Raw genomic sequence first — 15,663 nt, 5'->3', positions numbered from 1 at the left:
TGCATTTGTCTCTTCCCAGGTGTGTCTGATATGCTGATCCCAGTAGCAGTAATCTTACAGGAATATTTTTAGAAGTTTACAGGATTTTTCTAGGTTTGCTAGCCATTTCTTGTGTCCATGTGTGTGGCCTCATGAATATAGCTGTAGCTCTTGCTCTGCATTTTTTCAGCATTCCTTGAGGAAAATGAGTTCACCATGCTTGGGGGAGCAAGCCAGCATTCATCTGCCATTGTCTCATCTCCCTACTGCTGATGCTCCGGACAGCCTAGCTGGTTTGGAATCCCCCCTCCAAAAAGAGTTACTAAAGTGAAGAAAGTGAGTTCCAGCACTCAAATACTCACGTGCAAGTAGATGAGTCTCTGTTGCCAAAGTTCTCTGTCCTTTTACAAGGTGTATGCAGTTTTATCTCAAAAGTGTACAGCCTAGAAGATGGGAAAACCAGTCGAATGGATCTTCCCAGTTAAAGTCATATTGTAAATACTTGGACATAAAGGACGCACCCAGTAACTCTGAAGGACAAAAAGGATTTAGAAATTATACAGTAGAGTACTAAAATATCATAATGGTCTACATTTAAGGTGAAAATTTCTGACTTCAGAAGTTTTTAGTATAGCCTTAGATTCATTCAAACTTGACTCTTTTTTTCTTAATAATTTCTTTGGCTATCAAAATCAGCTGTAACTTCAGCGTGTGACCGACGGTTTTTCTTATATGTCAGATTGAGGTTCAAGAAAAGCAAAAGAGAGATGTCTAATTGCTTTTAGTTCTAAACCAGTGGCTGTTTGGGTACATCTCTGTAACTCTGAAAATAGCGGAAGCTATGACAATACCAGACAGATATATACTCTGTTCAACTTTGGTACCTGCTAAGAATTACTTGAAACAGTTGTCAAGAAACTTACAACCCATTACTGTAAAATAATTTGTTCAGACTTAACACTTTTATTCTGAGATACATTTAGAAAGTGTTGGAAGTTAATGAGAGGAGGGGTAGTGAGAGAAACAACTGCTCACTTTGAAAATTTTAAAAGGTTTATTAAACCTTGACAAAAATACAACAAAAGGACTATATAAGTGTTATAGATAACCAGCCAAATTAGGCCAAATCAATAATTTGCGAGAGCCAAATTACAGGGTAACAAAAAGAAATAGAATTTATTTCGCGTATTGGATTGCAGTTTTTGCCAGCCACAAATCAAAGGAGCAAGGCCGAGCCCAGGACTCGACTCTGGGTGAATGCAGCTCTGAGCCCCTGTTGCATCAGAGCTGGTGAGTTCACAAAGTCCGTTCATGTGAGTCCAGGTTTTATCCTATTTTTCTTGCCTGAAGCTACTTGTCTTTTGTTCTTTTCTTAGTCGGTGAATATTCATACAGTCCTCCGGATTTAGAAGAATACTGTCTGTTGAGTAGACAGAGCAGAGTCCTGAGAGTTACTCGCATATTTGTGCAGTTCCCTTGTCCCCTGTCCAGTGGTTGCAGATTCCTGTCTCCTGCTTGGACAAAGCTGCCTTGGAATACACAACACGCATCTGGGAACACATACATATAAAACGAGAGTTACAGGAATCTTCTTTTCACATGCTAGTGAGTTTACTGGAACCCAGTATTCATACACCAGGCAAATTATGGGAACTACACTATCTTTGGTTATTGGTGATCATTATGGGCTGGTGATGGCTGGGGCTGGCTGGGGCGCTCTGAGACTTGCTTAGAATTTCTATAGGAGAAGCTCCCCCTCACTTGCTAATTTAGGCTTCTATTCAGTGGACATCTGTGGTAGCTACATTCGGATTTCTGAATTCCTGGATAAGATTTCTAGGATTCCAGGTGCCCTTTGTATCAAACCCCAAAGCATGATTTGAACATATATATGTGTATATATATTTTATATTTCCCAGGTATAATATTTATTTGAGCACGAATTTTAATATATCTATAACATAAGGAAAAAGCTGCAGTGCTGAGAACTTCCCCTGTGGATACCACTTGGCTGGTACATCTTCAAGATGGCTGCTCAGTCTTTTATACCCCTGGGGGGGGTGTTGTATCAGCCAGCCCGGGCCCCTCCCAAAGCCTGTCAGTCAGCTCTTTGCCATTTATTGGTGGAGATTGCTTTCTTGTAACTTGATTTGAGATCAGGTGTTGCCATGCCGCACCCCGTTAGCAACAAGCTTTCCTGTTCCCAACTGCCCTGTGTGAGGGGCACATGTGCACACCTTCTCTTTTACCTGTCCTAGACAACCCAGCCTGTCTGATGGCAACAATACGGGGGGGAAAAGAGAGCTATGGGGAGAACAGAGAACATCTAAACTACAATAACATAACTATACATCACTTAAAGCTTTTCTTAATATTCACACAATTGTCATTTCTTAATTGCGAGAGCCAATCATTATCCATCTGTAACAGTAGCAAAGAGACTACAGCTTCACAAGAAATAACACACAGCACTTACAGTCACATTTATGCAGTGACCTGGAGGTCTAATTCTGGTTTCTAAATATATGCAAGCGGTAGCCTAGCACATAATGGATTCATTTTAAAGGGCAATGTGGTTGTAATAATGTTGGCTTCAGTGCACAGTGCCCAGCTCCACCTGCCCTCAGTGATTGATTTCTGTGCTGTCTCAAGCGTGTCACTATTTGTTCACAATGAACTAGTTCAGAGGGACTAGTCAATCTTTGTGCGCATACACACCTGTAGTATTTTCTATGTGAGGGTTTTAGAGGATTTTAAAAATTAGCTATTTAAAAATAGCTTTTTTAAGTTAGATGATTGTTTAAAAACTTCTGGCACCTGTAGTATAAAGCTATAGACTGTTTGCAGCCATGAAGAAAACCTGCACCGTGCCAGTGCGTTCTGTGGTGTGAAAGGATGCTGAAAAATGTGCAGTTTTGCTCACTGTTTGAACAGGTTTTTTTGAGTGTCTGTGCAGCACTCTGGTCCTTGGTTGCATCTGGTCATGAAGAAAGCAATTGGTGCAGAAGAACTGAAAACCACAGGCTTTCTACTCCAGTCCTCCCATCCTCTGTGTTTAGAATGTCTTGATCTGCTCTTAATTTCCCCCAACTTACCATGACATTCCAGCAAGTGGGACCATCAGGGCCCATAACAGAACAAATGCCTAGTTTTTACAACCAAGCTGTTGCTGACTGCAGCAGTAAGGAAGTTGTAATGCCTCCACCTTCTGGGTGGTGTGGCTGGAGTCCAATGGCTGGTCATTGTCAGCTGCCCAGCACCTTGCATTTCCAGTGCCACTGGAGGACTCTTTCCTCTGTTTTGGAGAAAAGAAAGTCTCAAACAGTTTTGTTACTGCCAGCATCAGTTTTCATGGCAGAATTTATATTTGTGATGTATCGCTGCCCTTGAATTCCCCCTTATACTTGCCCTCAGTCTGTTTTCAGTCTATTCTTTGGTGGTGGAGCACTGATTGACCTTGCTGCCGCATTATCAGAAATGGATTTCTGATCTTTCTGGTCAGCTTTTAAAAGCATTAGTTGATTTAGAAACTGACTTCTGGCTTGAGTCATCAGAAGGGTGAGAGTCATACTGCATGACATACTTTTCACAGTCCCAAGGTACTGAGGGGTATTTTAAACTGTAAAACCCAGAGCTAGTGCTAGCTAGATGAGGCTGTGTTGTATTTTAAACAGAAAAATCTGTGCAAGAAAACCCCAGAGAAGAGTGATGAGAAATTATTATTATGTGTGCAGTTGCTTTAGGGCCAGTAGAGCTTTTTATCCATTTGAGAGGTAATTCGGGTTTTAAAAATATAAGGCTAATTGTTTCATAAATAAAAAAATCAGTTACCTTCAGAGGAAAAATTACAACTGTTTGAGTGCTTGGTAATGTTTTGTTTAAAGTTAATTACTAGTGGCTTTTTTTGTGGCTAATAACAAACTGGTTCATGGAACATTAACTGACTCTTAAGTGTCTTCATTACAGTGTTTTAACTCCTGCTATTCATGACTAGATTATATCATTGTCTTAAACAAGTTTTTCCTGGTACTTTCAAGACCTTTCTGTGATGTAGATCTCAGTGTTTACCAGCTGACCTGCATTTTGTTTAGTAAAAGTAGCCACTAAGTGCTTCTGCTAAAGTCACACTTTCTTTGTAGTGAAGCAGATGTAAGGGCTAGAAGAGTATGGTAGAAATTGCATCTCACTACCTTGGGAAACCCTGCTTGGCAAGCAAGCTGGAAGTCCTTTTTTGGGTTTTATTGAGGTACATAAGTTCTCACCTCTGCATCTCTGAGAGCAGACTTTACTTCTGTCATTGATGCCTGCATATATGGGCCGTCTTGTCTGCTGTTTTACCTGACAAATCCAGAGGCACCTCCAGGCTAAATCCTGCAAGAAACACTCATCACAGTAGCACACACACAACAGACCTAACGATAGAGACCCATCCCAGATGCAGATCCCCAGATAGGTGTTTGCTGTTTCTCATTGTTTCCAAAGCCAGACAGTTCCATTCTCACACTTTTCTGCTGAATCTGCAGCAAAATTAATCTCTGCATGTGATTTAGTGTGCAACAAAGTGATGGCTGTTTGTTTTCTATCAGAGGGGGCCCTGCACCTGGATAAACTGGTGTATTTCCAATGTTTAAAATAGATACTTTAATGTAAAAACAGTTGCTATGAAAGTAAAAAAAAATAAGAAATCTGCGTGAAATCAGCAAATGGATCGAAAGAAAAAATGTTTACAAATGTTCTCAAGCAAAGCTATTATTCATTTATTTATCTTCTTTCCCAGTGCTTTGAACTCTTTGTGTGGAGATGGGAGAGAAAAACCCTTATTTTTTAAGCTCACTAGCTTTGGCTAAAGTATTCTGTGTCCTCAAGTATTTTAGTTGAACCAGTTTGACAAATAAACTAAAACGTAGGTAATTGAGGCTTTTCCTTTTCCACTAACTCCAGCAGTTCAGTGCAGTGGTCACTTATCTGTTCCTCTCTGTTTTGGGAAGAGAAAATAAAAAACCAACCTGTCTCCAAGAGCATTTTGATTCACATATGCAGGTACATGCATGTGTATGATGACTTTGCACACAAGGTGGTGACATCCTCGAACTGAGAAAGAGACCAAAATCAGTTACTTCTAATCCACTTTGGGATCAAAGCCACTTGTGCTTGTTATAGATAGTCACCGACAAGGCCTAATTGATAATTGAGGAGACCCAAATTAAAATTAAAGAAAAAGAATTTATTTCACAAATAGAAATACAATTTCCAGCAGCTAGAATCAAAAGGACAGCGTCGAGCCTGGGTCTCAGCGCTGGCTGAACCTTGTTCCGACCTCTGTCGCATCAGAGCCCCCAGTGTTCACAAAGTCTGTCTGGTGAGCTCGGGTTTTATACTATTTTTCTTGCCCGGAGCGAAGTTCCTCTTGTTCTTTTCTTTTTCTTTGAATATTCATGCAGTCTCTTTTCTCTGTCCTATGTTGGAAGAAGCCTGTCTCCAGGTGGACAAAGCTGTCTCTGGGAGGACAAAACCGTCCGGGGAAAGATGAATGTTAAATTTCAAGTTACAGGGAGCTAGACATTGGGATGCAAGTTCTGGGTTACCTCAGTCTTGAGTTGTTATCGGCCGTTGATGGCTTGGGTGTTCCAAAATCGCCCAATGCTTCCTGGGCTAGTCCCTTGCTAATTTGGAACTCTATTCAGTGACCACCTGTGATTTCACGATGCAGTGAGGCAATCTTCTCTCCAGCACCCATGTGTGATTTCTAAACCTTGCTACTATTTCTGACAGGCACCTTACAAATATGACTTATTTCATACATACCTTTTTATAAGCACAAATTTATTCTAATATTTATTACATGCTGATTTGTGTAAATTATCAGCTGGGGAGTTACTTCAGAGCAGTCTATGTCCTTTCACACATCCTTAGTAGCACTCAGTTCCACCTATTGCTTTTTTCTCCAGTGGCCAGGAGAAATAATGAAGTTAGGAATAAAGAAATGGAAGCCAGGCACCAGCTGCTGCAAGTGGGTGTTATGGGCATGGCACAGTGGCTTTGCAGTGAAGAGTTTAAAATCGTCTCTACTGACTGGACAAAACACTTGTGTGAATTGGATCCTGTGGCTCAGCTTATGGGTCTGAAATGAGTGTCATGAAGATGCACTTTTCCTTCGAGAATTTAATTTCTGCCTTTGCTCTCTCTGCCAGGGAGGAGGATGAGTACTCGGAGCTGCGGTCGGAGCTGAGCCAAAGCCAGCAGGAGGTTAATGAAGACTCACGCAGCATGGACCAGAACTCTGTCTCAGTGCTAGAGAACCAGTCCACCATGGTCACTGCAGATGTGGGTGAGTTGTGTTCTTAGCAGACGTGATGACTTCCCACAGCAGAAAGGTATAGCTTTTGAAATGCAAATCCAAGCATTTGGTGAGCAAATGAATTAATGTGGGATGTTAATCACAATTGATGCTGAGCTTCTACATGACTGTGAACTTAGGTGTGAAGTAATCTTTGTGCCTTGATTGTAGAATTGTAGAATCATTAAGTTTGGAAAAAATCTGTGACATCGAGTCCAACCATCAACCCAGCACCACCACCATGTTCACCATTAAATTTATTGTCCTCAAGTGTCATACCCACATAGTTTTTGAATACTTTCAGGCATGATGACTCCACGCACCCCCTAGGCAGTCTGTTCCAACGCTTCACAACCCTGTCCATGAACATGTTTTTCCTGATATCCAGTCTAAACGTCCCCTGGTGCAGCTTAGGCTGTTTGCTCTTGTCTGGTGACTTGTTACCTGGGAAAAGAGTCTGACCCTCACCTGACTGCAGCCTCCTCTCAGTTCTAGAGAGCAGTAAGGTCCCCCCTGAGCCTCCATTTCCCCAGAAGCAGACCTTCTGGTGTAATCCTCACTATTTCAGATTTCCAGAATTCTCTTCAGTATTCTGTTCTGTTTTCTATACTATATTGCTTACAAGTGCAAGACCTGCAACAACACATTTGTATTTTCATGTCTACAATTTCTACAAACATTGATACAACAGTATTAGTAATAATGTGACTGTGAAGTGTCTGACCTAGGAATTCAAAATATTTAATAGATATTTAATAGAAATTTTTATAGTTATAAAAAAGTTAATGTTCTACTTCCAAAAGCTAGTGCTTACTGTTAAGTTCCTATTTGAACAGATTGTAATATGAGGGGTTTTTCATCCTTAATTTTCTTTTTAACTAGGAAAAAAAAGTAACTAATTTGCTTTGCAAGGTTTATTTTGTCTTCATGAAGTGAAGCTGAACCAGGGTTTGTGGATATAGAGGCAAGTTGTGTAAGTTTGTTCTAACAATGAAAAACATGGCAGTAGTATGACATACAATGTAGAGACCGAGAAGATAAGGGGGATGATGTTTCTGTCTCAAAAACCAACAGATAGCTAGCTCTGGAGCCAGCCAAGGATTGTTGGTAATAACACACTCTGAGAAGGACCCGGATGTGGCTGGAGAAGAGAGCTGTGTGGAGGTACAGGCAGCACTCTTCAGAGACAAGTGTCCTTCTTCAGCTCCAGGACATGAGCACAACACAGCACACAGCAAGTGCAGGGATGAAGCTGAGAGGGGGGCATGTGCTGTAGAGGAGAATCCAGGTCACATAAGACCCCAGAAGCCTTCCCAGCCATTTCTAGAAAGGTCTGAAAGAATAGATTGCCCATGATAACTAATCTGCATAAAAAGGGAGAAACTTATCTCCAGAGCAGGAAATTTTACCTATAGACAGGTCCACGAAGCCCAAGGTGCTTGCTTTACATGTGCAACCCAGCACCCTAAACAACTGAATCATGCCAGAGCCAAGACTGGTGATCTTCTTCTCTCTTCTTCTCTCTTCTTCTCTTTCTGTCTGCTCTTTCTCTCTCTTCCTTTTCCCACTTCATCCAAAAACAGCTGCCATGTTCTTATATAGTAGGTCAGGGCTTAACCTGACGCAGTTTCCATGCCAAGTGTGTATTTGTGAGCTTTTGTGGACCCTCTGACTTTCATCATTCCTTTGACTACAGGCATCTGCAAATCTTGGGTGCTCCCTTTCCCTGAAGGGTAGGCTCACAGATAACAGTGGACAAAGTAAGAACGTTATCTCTAAGGATTCCAGCATTTCTTCCATATTTTCTTTCTATCCGTAGTCTCTGTCCTTTTTGGATGTTGTTTCCATATTCCTGTGAAAATAAATAGCACACATACATATAGATACAGGAATATGTATGATTTTGAATCCTTCTAGATACAGGTATATAAGGATAAAAAATCATGCTCTAATAACCCATGTGCATGACTTGCTTACTGCCCTGATAGAGTGACTGTCCCTAATTGGTGACTTAGTAAAATGAGTAATACCTCATGACACTCTGATGCATGTGAATCTGCTGCTCTGTTGCTACAGGCAATAAAACACCTAGAGGTAGAACTGTGGATGCTCTCTGGTGTGTCTTGCAGAGCTTGTGATTGAGCTGTGCTGGTTTTCTGTTAGAAATGGGATTCTCACACTGTAAAATATTTATTTTATGGGGGAAGTGTCACCATCAGAACAAATCCTGGCAGACAAGGTCTTGTGACAGTTGATTACATGTACAAGATGTTTATTACAGGAGATGTTATGGAAAAAAGCAAATTCAAGCAAACAAAACACAAGGTTTTTACAAGTAAGCATCCTGCTTGTGAGTGAGTGGTGGTATTATTATGGAGGGCTTTTTTGGTATTACTATAACACATGCTAATTAGGAATTAGTGAAATGACTTCCCAGAAAAAACTTTTATATGTTGCCCATTCAAATGTTTCACGCAATGCTATAACATCATTCTAAACTCTTCTTTTTGATCAGCGTAGGATTGTGTTTATTAGGCTGTGGAGTTAGGTTAATGATAATGAGCTTGCAGTTTTTTACTTTCTGTTCCTCCCATTCCTTCATCCAGCCGCTCTCAATCTTCCCCTTGCACAGGGAGGTTTCAAGGCAGTCTGCAATAATCTGGTGACTCGTGTCTGTTAAAATTCCAACCCAGTTCAATGCCACATTGCTTTAGTGCCCTGCAAGATCCACAGCTATGAGATTACCACGAAGTTCTGACCATGGTGAAGCACTTGCAGCAGCAGTACAGGAATCACAACCTCCACCAAGAATGCCTGCTGCTGTTTTTAGTGGGATAGAGGAGCTGCGGGTGCACTGCTGCTTCAATAGTGCACCCCTTGTGTGCTGTGCTGTGGGTAGCTACTGCAGACTCTGATCTAGCCAGCCAGAAATACTGACTGGCACATCCAGGAGACAGCACAAGGGTGAATTCTGCCATAGGTCTGCCTTAGGATCTGCCACTGTCTGTCACCAGAGGTGAACCTAAGAGAAACAAAAATAATTTATGGAGTGAGCTAGCAAGGTACAGAGACCTACTTGTTTTCACATAAGTGGAGGAGGTTATGGCAGTGGGCACTAGAAAAGGTTTGCCTGAAAACAGGAAAGGAAGTCATTCTCTGTGATACTTTATAATTAAAATAGCATTGTCGTATAAGGTGGTAATGTGGTTGTTGTAGGAAAGATAAGCTGTGATGTTACGAGCCCTGAATATTCTGCCTGTTTTATTTGGAGGAGTAGCTGTTAAAATAAAACACAGGCTCTAAGGTGGTTGGTAGGGGTAATTTCTGTAAACACCAGGATTTTTTAAAATCAGGCAATACCTAAGTACAGCCACAAAAATTCCTCTGAAAAACATCAAGTCATAACATCCCTGAATGTACCAGACAGAAGAATCTTGTATTTACAGGGACTGTAAATGTAAATTAAATGTAAATTCCCTGTAAAATACAGGGAATGTATTACTTCAGTAAAATCAGGATAATAGACCTTGAATAGCCAGAAGAGCAACATAAAAAAATGTCACAGAATGTAAGCATGTAATACTTGAAATGTTCTTCAGAAGAGAGGGAATTTTGAAGAAAGAATGAACACTTCAGATAAGCTGTGGGGTGAAGCCGTCGGGTGTTGTGTGTCAGATGAGAGATAGCTCATGATTTCAGTTGATGTGATTATGGTGACTATCAGTTGTCGAGGAAAAAGTGGCAGAGTGCAAGGACATTCTCTGAACAGTACCTGTCCTGGCTGTTCAGCAGCAGACACTTCTTGGTTAAGTGGGTTTTTTTTTACTGAGTCACTAATTGTTATGATGTTTGTTTTGTTTTGTCATGCTTTCTTTTAGATAACTGTAGTGACTTGAATTCAGAACTGCAGAGAGTGCTGACAGGTCTGGAAAATGTTGTCTGTGGGAGGAAGAAAAGCAGCTGCAGTTTATCGGTGGCAGAAGTGGACAGGCACATTGAACAACTCACTACTGCCAGCGAACATTGTGATTTAGCTATTAAGGTAATGGTAACATTAGGCTCTAAAATGCAGCGTGTTTATTGCCTAAGACACCTGATCACTTCTGTAATAATCATAATCACACTTTGCTTCTAAAGATGTTAAAAGTACTTCACAGGGGTCAACTCAAATTCACAGTGTGTGTTTGTAAGTAGTAACACACCTGTTCTGCACCTTCCAAGGTCCAGGAGGAGCTACTTTGGACCTCAGATCAGAAATATGGTTATCCTATGCTCATTTCAAAGATAAGAGAAATGGGGATACTCAACAGTTAATTTACTTTCTTAAGAAATTTTGCTTATCTGGCAAACAAGCTCTCATGTGCCCAAGGTCCTGCGCTGGTTACCTGCACTGGTAATCACTGACCAGTGACTGAAAACACATTGTGTATGTTTGTGGTTGGCTAAGTTGTGATTGGCTGCCTTAAAATATAAAGCTATCCTGATTCCAGCCAGGACTGGACTAATTTTTGCAGTAGCCAGGAGGGAGCATGGCCAGATTATCCTATATCTCTCATTTACCAAGAAGAAGGGAAGGGGTCCCTTCCTAGTCATGGATTCTTGGGGGAGAGAGCTCATGTGCAAACTGCCCATTTCTTGTACAGTCCCTTATTAGTATTTTTGCTGTTACTGTTCATTTTCTTACCTCATTGCTGTTTCCAGTAAATAGTTCTTATCTCAACCCCTGATCTTTGCCTTTTGTGCGTCTGATTTCCCTTTCTATCCCTCCACTGGAGACTGGGAAGTGAGTGAACAGGGTGTGGTTTGGAGTTGTTTCAGTGGGAATACTTAAATTGGGGAACACCATTCCCCAGGGCACAGCAAAAGCTAATTTTAACACTGAGCATTGGTTGTGCATTAGTTCAAATGAGATAAATCAGCCGTAGGAACAAATAATTCAAGTGATACCTGTATGTTGTGAATGTAACCGACAAGGAGATGGATGTTTGCTGGCACATGTAACAAAAGGCACTGCAGTTCAGAGCCTGAAAGCAAGAGAGCCACAGAGAATATTCCTGTATAGAGGGGAAGACATGAACAAGATTTTTGTGTGAGGTGGAAAGGTGTCAGTGACTCATTTATACAGGAAGAATTGTACTGACAGTTTGGTCTTGCAGTGAAGAGGTCTCTGACCATTCTAGATGGCTTTGACAGCCCTTTGTCCTACTACTGGGAAAAGTTCCTTCTCTCCGTGGTGGTGCCTTAGGAATAAAACAAAATATAAAGCAATTAATGTTGAGTAGTAATTTGAAGAATGTGTGTATGTTTGACTTCTTGGGATCAGTATTAAAGCAGTTTATTTGAGTGTCTCAGAGGATTAGGATCAGTACTTTGAATGTTGCCAAGTACCGAGTACTTTTTGGAGTTTTAGGGTTAGCTGTTTTCAGAAGTCACTGTTCACCAAAAGAGAGACTGTGGATTCTGGGAAATAGGTAGAGATCAGCAGCCTGTGGGAGGCCCGCAGAGATATCTGAAGTGAGATGTGCTTAACAGAGCAAAACCCACACATAGAGCCCCTCTCCACCATTGCACCCCTGGCTGCGGGTCATTTCTGCTTTCATGTTTCCTCAGAGAAAAAAATGGACAGAATTTTAAAGTGGGTGGAATTGTGAATGGAATACTGAAGTAGTCTGACTTCCTTTTGCCTTGGCTATTGAGTTTTTCTTCACCAACAGACCTATGTATTTAAATGTTTTAAATCCTTCAGCTTTGGTGGTTAAATTTCACTGGGTTGCTTTTATTGAGGTTGCTGCTGAATTACTTTTTGACTCTTTTATGGAAATTATGTCACCCTAGCTGTCTCAATTGTTTCTGCCCCACAGAAACTGAAAAGACCTTGAAATTAAATTTATCAAATTGTCTTACTAACTGAACAGTTACAAAAACATACTTTAAGAAAAGGATTTAAGAAAATTTCCACAGAATAATCTGGTTAATGCTTTGTTTATTCCGGAGATCACATCAGTAACAGATACCTAACCAGCAAAATTTTGCTGATTGAAAAAGCTGTAAAAATTTCCAAGCATGAAACATTTAGAATGTGAGAACAGCTGTACTGAGTTGGACCAAAAGTCCATATGGACTACCTAATGGCAGACGCTAGTGGAAAGACAGCATCAAAAACTACATGCATAGCATGTTCTTCCTTCAGAGATGCTTCCAGCAAAGTGGGTCTGTAGGAACTTGAACCAAAGATGATATCTTTGTGTTTAATTGTAATGGGTGAAATTTTCTTCTTTCTTTCTATCTACTGTGGTTTTGGACCTGTTTAAATTTTTGGCCTCCATAAATTCTGTTAGGAATAAATGCTGCCATTGAGTTACTCCATGGGAAGAAGTGCTGCTTTAGTGTCTTTTAAACATGATGCTTGCTGAATTAATCTGATATCTCATCTGTAACACAATACTTCTTGAAAAGAAAATAAGGCAGAGAGCACTGATGGCAGTGTCAGCCACAAGACTGGTATTACCATGATACGACATCCTGCTACCCTGTGCTCAGAACACAACATTGTAATTCAATCCCATGCTCCATCAGATTATACCTGAATTATCTGCTGTGAAGCAACACGCCAGATAAAACTCCTCTGTAATGCTGCTTTGAAGAAAACTAATCAGCATTATTTTACATAGTGTTTATGTTTTATTTTCCATGGAGGATGGTTGGTAGCATATTGGACACCAGAGAATTACTCTAGTGGTAGTGCTTTGAGAAGCAGTGGTCTAGGAAGGGGAGGTGTTGGGAAAATAGCAACACTGGAGCATGGGGAATGGGGAGGAAGGAGTGAGCAGCAGAACTTTGTGTTAGAGGGGTGAGAAAACAGCAGGGGAACTTCGAGGGTGGTGTGGGGAAAGAAGGGAGAGGACAAATCAGCAACAGAGAGGCACTGTTTAAAATAAAGCTGGTGTCATCAAAAGAGGATGCTCCTGCTATTATAGAGCTTCTCTTTACATTGTGAGATTAACCACCTGGTACTTATTCAGAACTTGAACTCATCCTCATGCTGTGTTGAAATAATTTACCTGGTCATAATTTGAGACCTATGGGTCCCAGTGAAGCTAATGCAAGGGAGACCTGCAGCTTCCTTCACCTCACAGAGATGTTGCAAGCCTCTGCTTTTTCAGAAAAGTAATTTCAATTTCCTGCCAAATCTGTAAAGAGAATTACTGTGTAGATACTCTGATACTCTGTCAATAGAGTTTCATAATTGTTGCTCTATAATGTATTGCAGTTTTGTGTAAGAGAGACATGAAATACAATTCAAAAGGATGAACTTAACAAATAATAAAATTTCATTGGTACCTCAAAGTCAGACAATGCTGAAAACACTGGTAAGATTTCTTGTAGAAAAAAAAAAGTGTCTCCAGCTAGGCTTATTATTTTCACCTGTAGTCTAGTTGGTTCTTTTGGTCCCTCCCAAATTAAAGAAGTAAACAAAGCAGTAAATATTCAGTAATATATAGAATCATAGATTCCTAGAGTATGCTGAGTTGGAAGAGACACATCAGATGTTCTTTTGAATAGAGCAAGTAAATAGATTATTATTAACCTTGGTGCATCAGTTATCTTCCAATAACAATTACATGTTAGATGTAAAAGTATAGGCTTTAGCTATAACTTGTTTTTGGATTAGCCAATGAAATGAAACTCTGTGTTACCAATGATGTCATATATTCTTTTATTTTCCATGTTTCTTCCCATCATTTCAATACACACTGCTTTCAGGGAGATTAAAAAGCTTATGGGCAACATTTGGAGTGATTTTGCTTGTTGCAGATATCTTCCGTAGTTAGGCATGGAGCACAGGCGCAGCACACACTGGGTAGTAGGTTCCAAACTGCAGGTGGCTCCCTGACAGGCTGTTATGCTGTGTTTCAGCTTGTTAGTGGCCAGCCTGACAGTCAGTTCATGGCAGTATTCCCTTGCTGGTGGTGGGTGCTTGTAGTTCAGTTTTCCCCACTGGAAGTTCCTGAATGTCCCTTGAACTCAGCAGTGTCTCCACAGCTCTGTGCACAGAGGTGGGACAGGAAGTGCTGGATGCCATTGTGTCCCAGGGAAACCCAGCCTTTTTTTAGGTACTAGAAAGGCTGTAACATCCCCTGTAAGCTGAGTCAAAGCCACAGTTCTTTCTTTTATTTTGCTGTCACCATAAGGAAAGAACATACTCAGGGACACGGGAAAGAAGAACCCTCTTTTAATCCTCTCCCAGTCTTTTTATTGGCCTTTTGTGGCATTAGTCTAGCAATAAATAAGGCCCCATGCTATGTACATACGCTGACTGCTTGTTTCTGCCTGTTACTCAGCAGGGAAAAAATAAGTACAGTGCATGCCCATTACAAGGAGTTATTAATTTGCTCTAAAATATTCTGGGATTAGACTACCAGGATTGCTGTCATTCACAGGTGACATGTTTTATTTGCAAGTATTTGTCTGCTTTATTGTTTCTCAGTATGAAATGGTTTAATGAAATGGTCAAACTGTCAAAGAAAATAAGTAATAATTTTGTTTGATATTACTCAGCAGACAAAAGAAGCAAACTAATGGTGTTGAGAGGCTGGGAGTGTGTAGAGTTGCCTGTTAACACACAGTTCTGTTCCATCTGCCCATTAATCCTGCTCAGTTGTCTTTGGCCCTTTCTGTTTGTTGATGACTGTGTTTTTGCAGACTGTGGAGGAGATTGAGGGAGTGCTGGGACGTGACCTTTATCCAAACCTTTCTGAGGAGAGGTCTCGGTGGGAGAAGGAGCTGGCTGGCCTGCGGGAAGAAAATGAGAGCCTCACAGCCATGTTGTGCAGCAAAGAGGAGGAGCTCAACAGGACCAAGGCCACCATGAATGCTGTCCGTGAGGAGAGGGACAGGCTACGTAGAAGGGTAAGGCTGCTGTACAGATGACACCTTCTTCTTCCTCCAACCTGTGTGGTTTTGTCACCAGAACAGGCTTATCTTTTGTCTCACTTCCTGTAGGGCTGTAGGGCTTTTTGCTTTCAAAGCTGGGCTGTAAAAATGACAAAACTGAGACAGAACTAAACATAATTGAAAAAGAGTGTGTGAAAAACAGCCAAGCGTGCACAACAGCCTGATTTCAGAAATCAGAAAAACTGATATTTGTCTTAAAGGAAGCATACGTAACTTGGATATAGAGAAAGCAGATGTTCATCTAGTGAATTTTCCTGTAAACAACAAATATTTCTTTGTTTTTGATGGGAATTCAGTTTGTGATTACGAGAAGGAAAAAGAGCAGAAATCCTGTCAGTGAGCAGTGATTCTCAAACAACAAATATTTCTTTGTTTTTGATGGGAATTCAGTT

At 40.8% G+C, this 15,663-nt stretch overlaps 1 protein-coding gene across 4 annotated transcripts in view; it reads left to right on the top strand.

Moving 5' to 3' along the window:
* The window catches only part of MCC (MCC regulator of WNT signaling pathway), a 193,050-nt gene that overhangs the window by 129,017 nt on the left and 48,370 nt on the right, over positions 1 to 15,663 (top strand). For all 4 annotated transcript variants that reach the window (XM_038124871.1, XM_038124873.1, XM_038124872.1 and 1 more), the window contains 3 exons: positions 6,171 to 6,307; positions 10,195 to 10,358; positions 15,020 to 15,226. In XM_038124871.1, coding sequence (XP_037980799.1) covers positions 6,171 to 6,307; positions 10,195 to 10,358; positions 15,020 to 15,226 — 508 coding nt within the window. The remainder of the gene's footprint in view (positions 1 to 6,170; positions 6,308 to 10,194; positions 10,359 to 15,019; positions 15,227 to 15,663) is intronic.

This window comes from Motacilla alba, chromosome Z (genome assembly GCF_015832195.1).
Source record: "Motacilla alba alba isolate MOTALB_02 chromosome Z, Motacilla_alba_V1.0_pri, whole genome shotgun sequence".
NCBI classification, from domain to species: Eukaryota; Metazoa; Chordata; class Aves; order Passeriformes; family Motacillidae; genus Motacilla; species Motacilla alba.
This window is presented reverse-complemented; position numbering and strand designations above follow the sequence as displayed.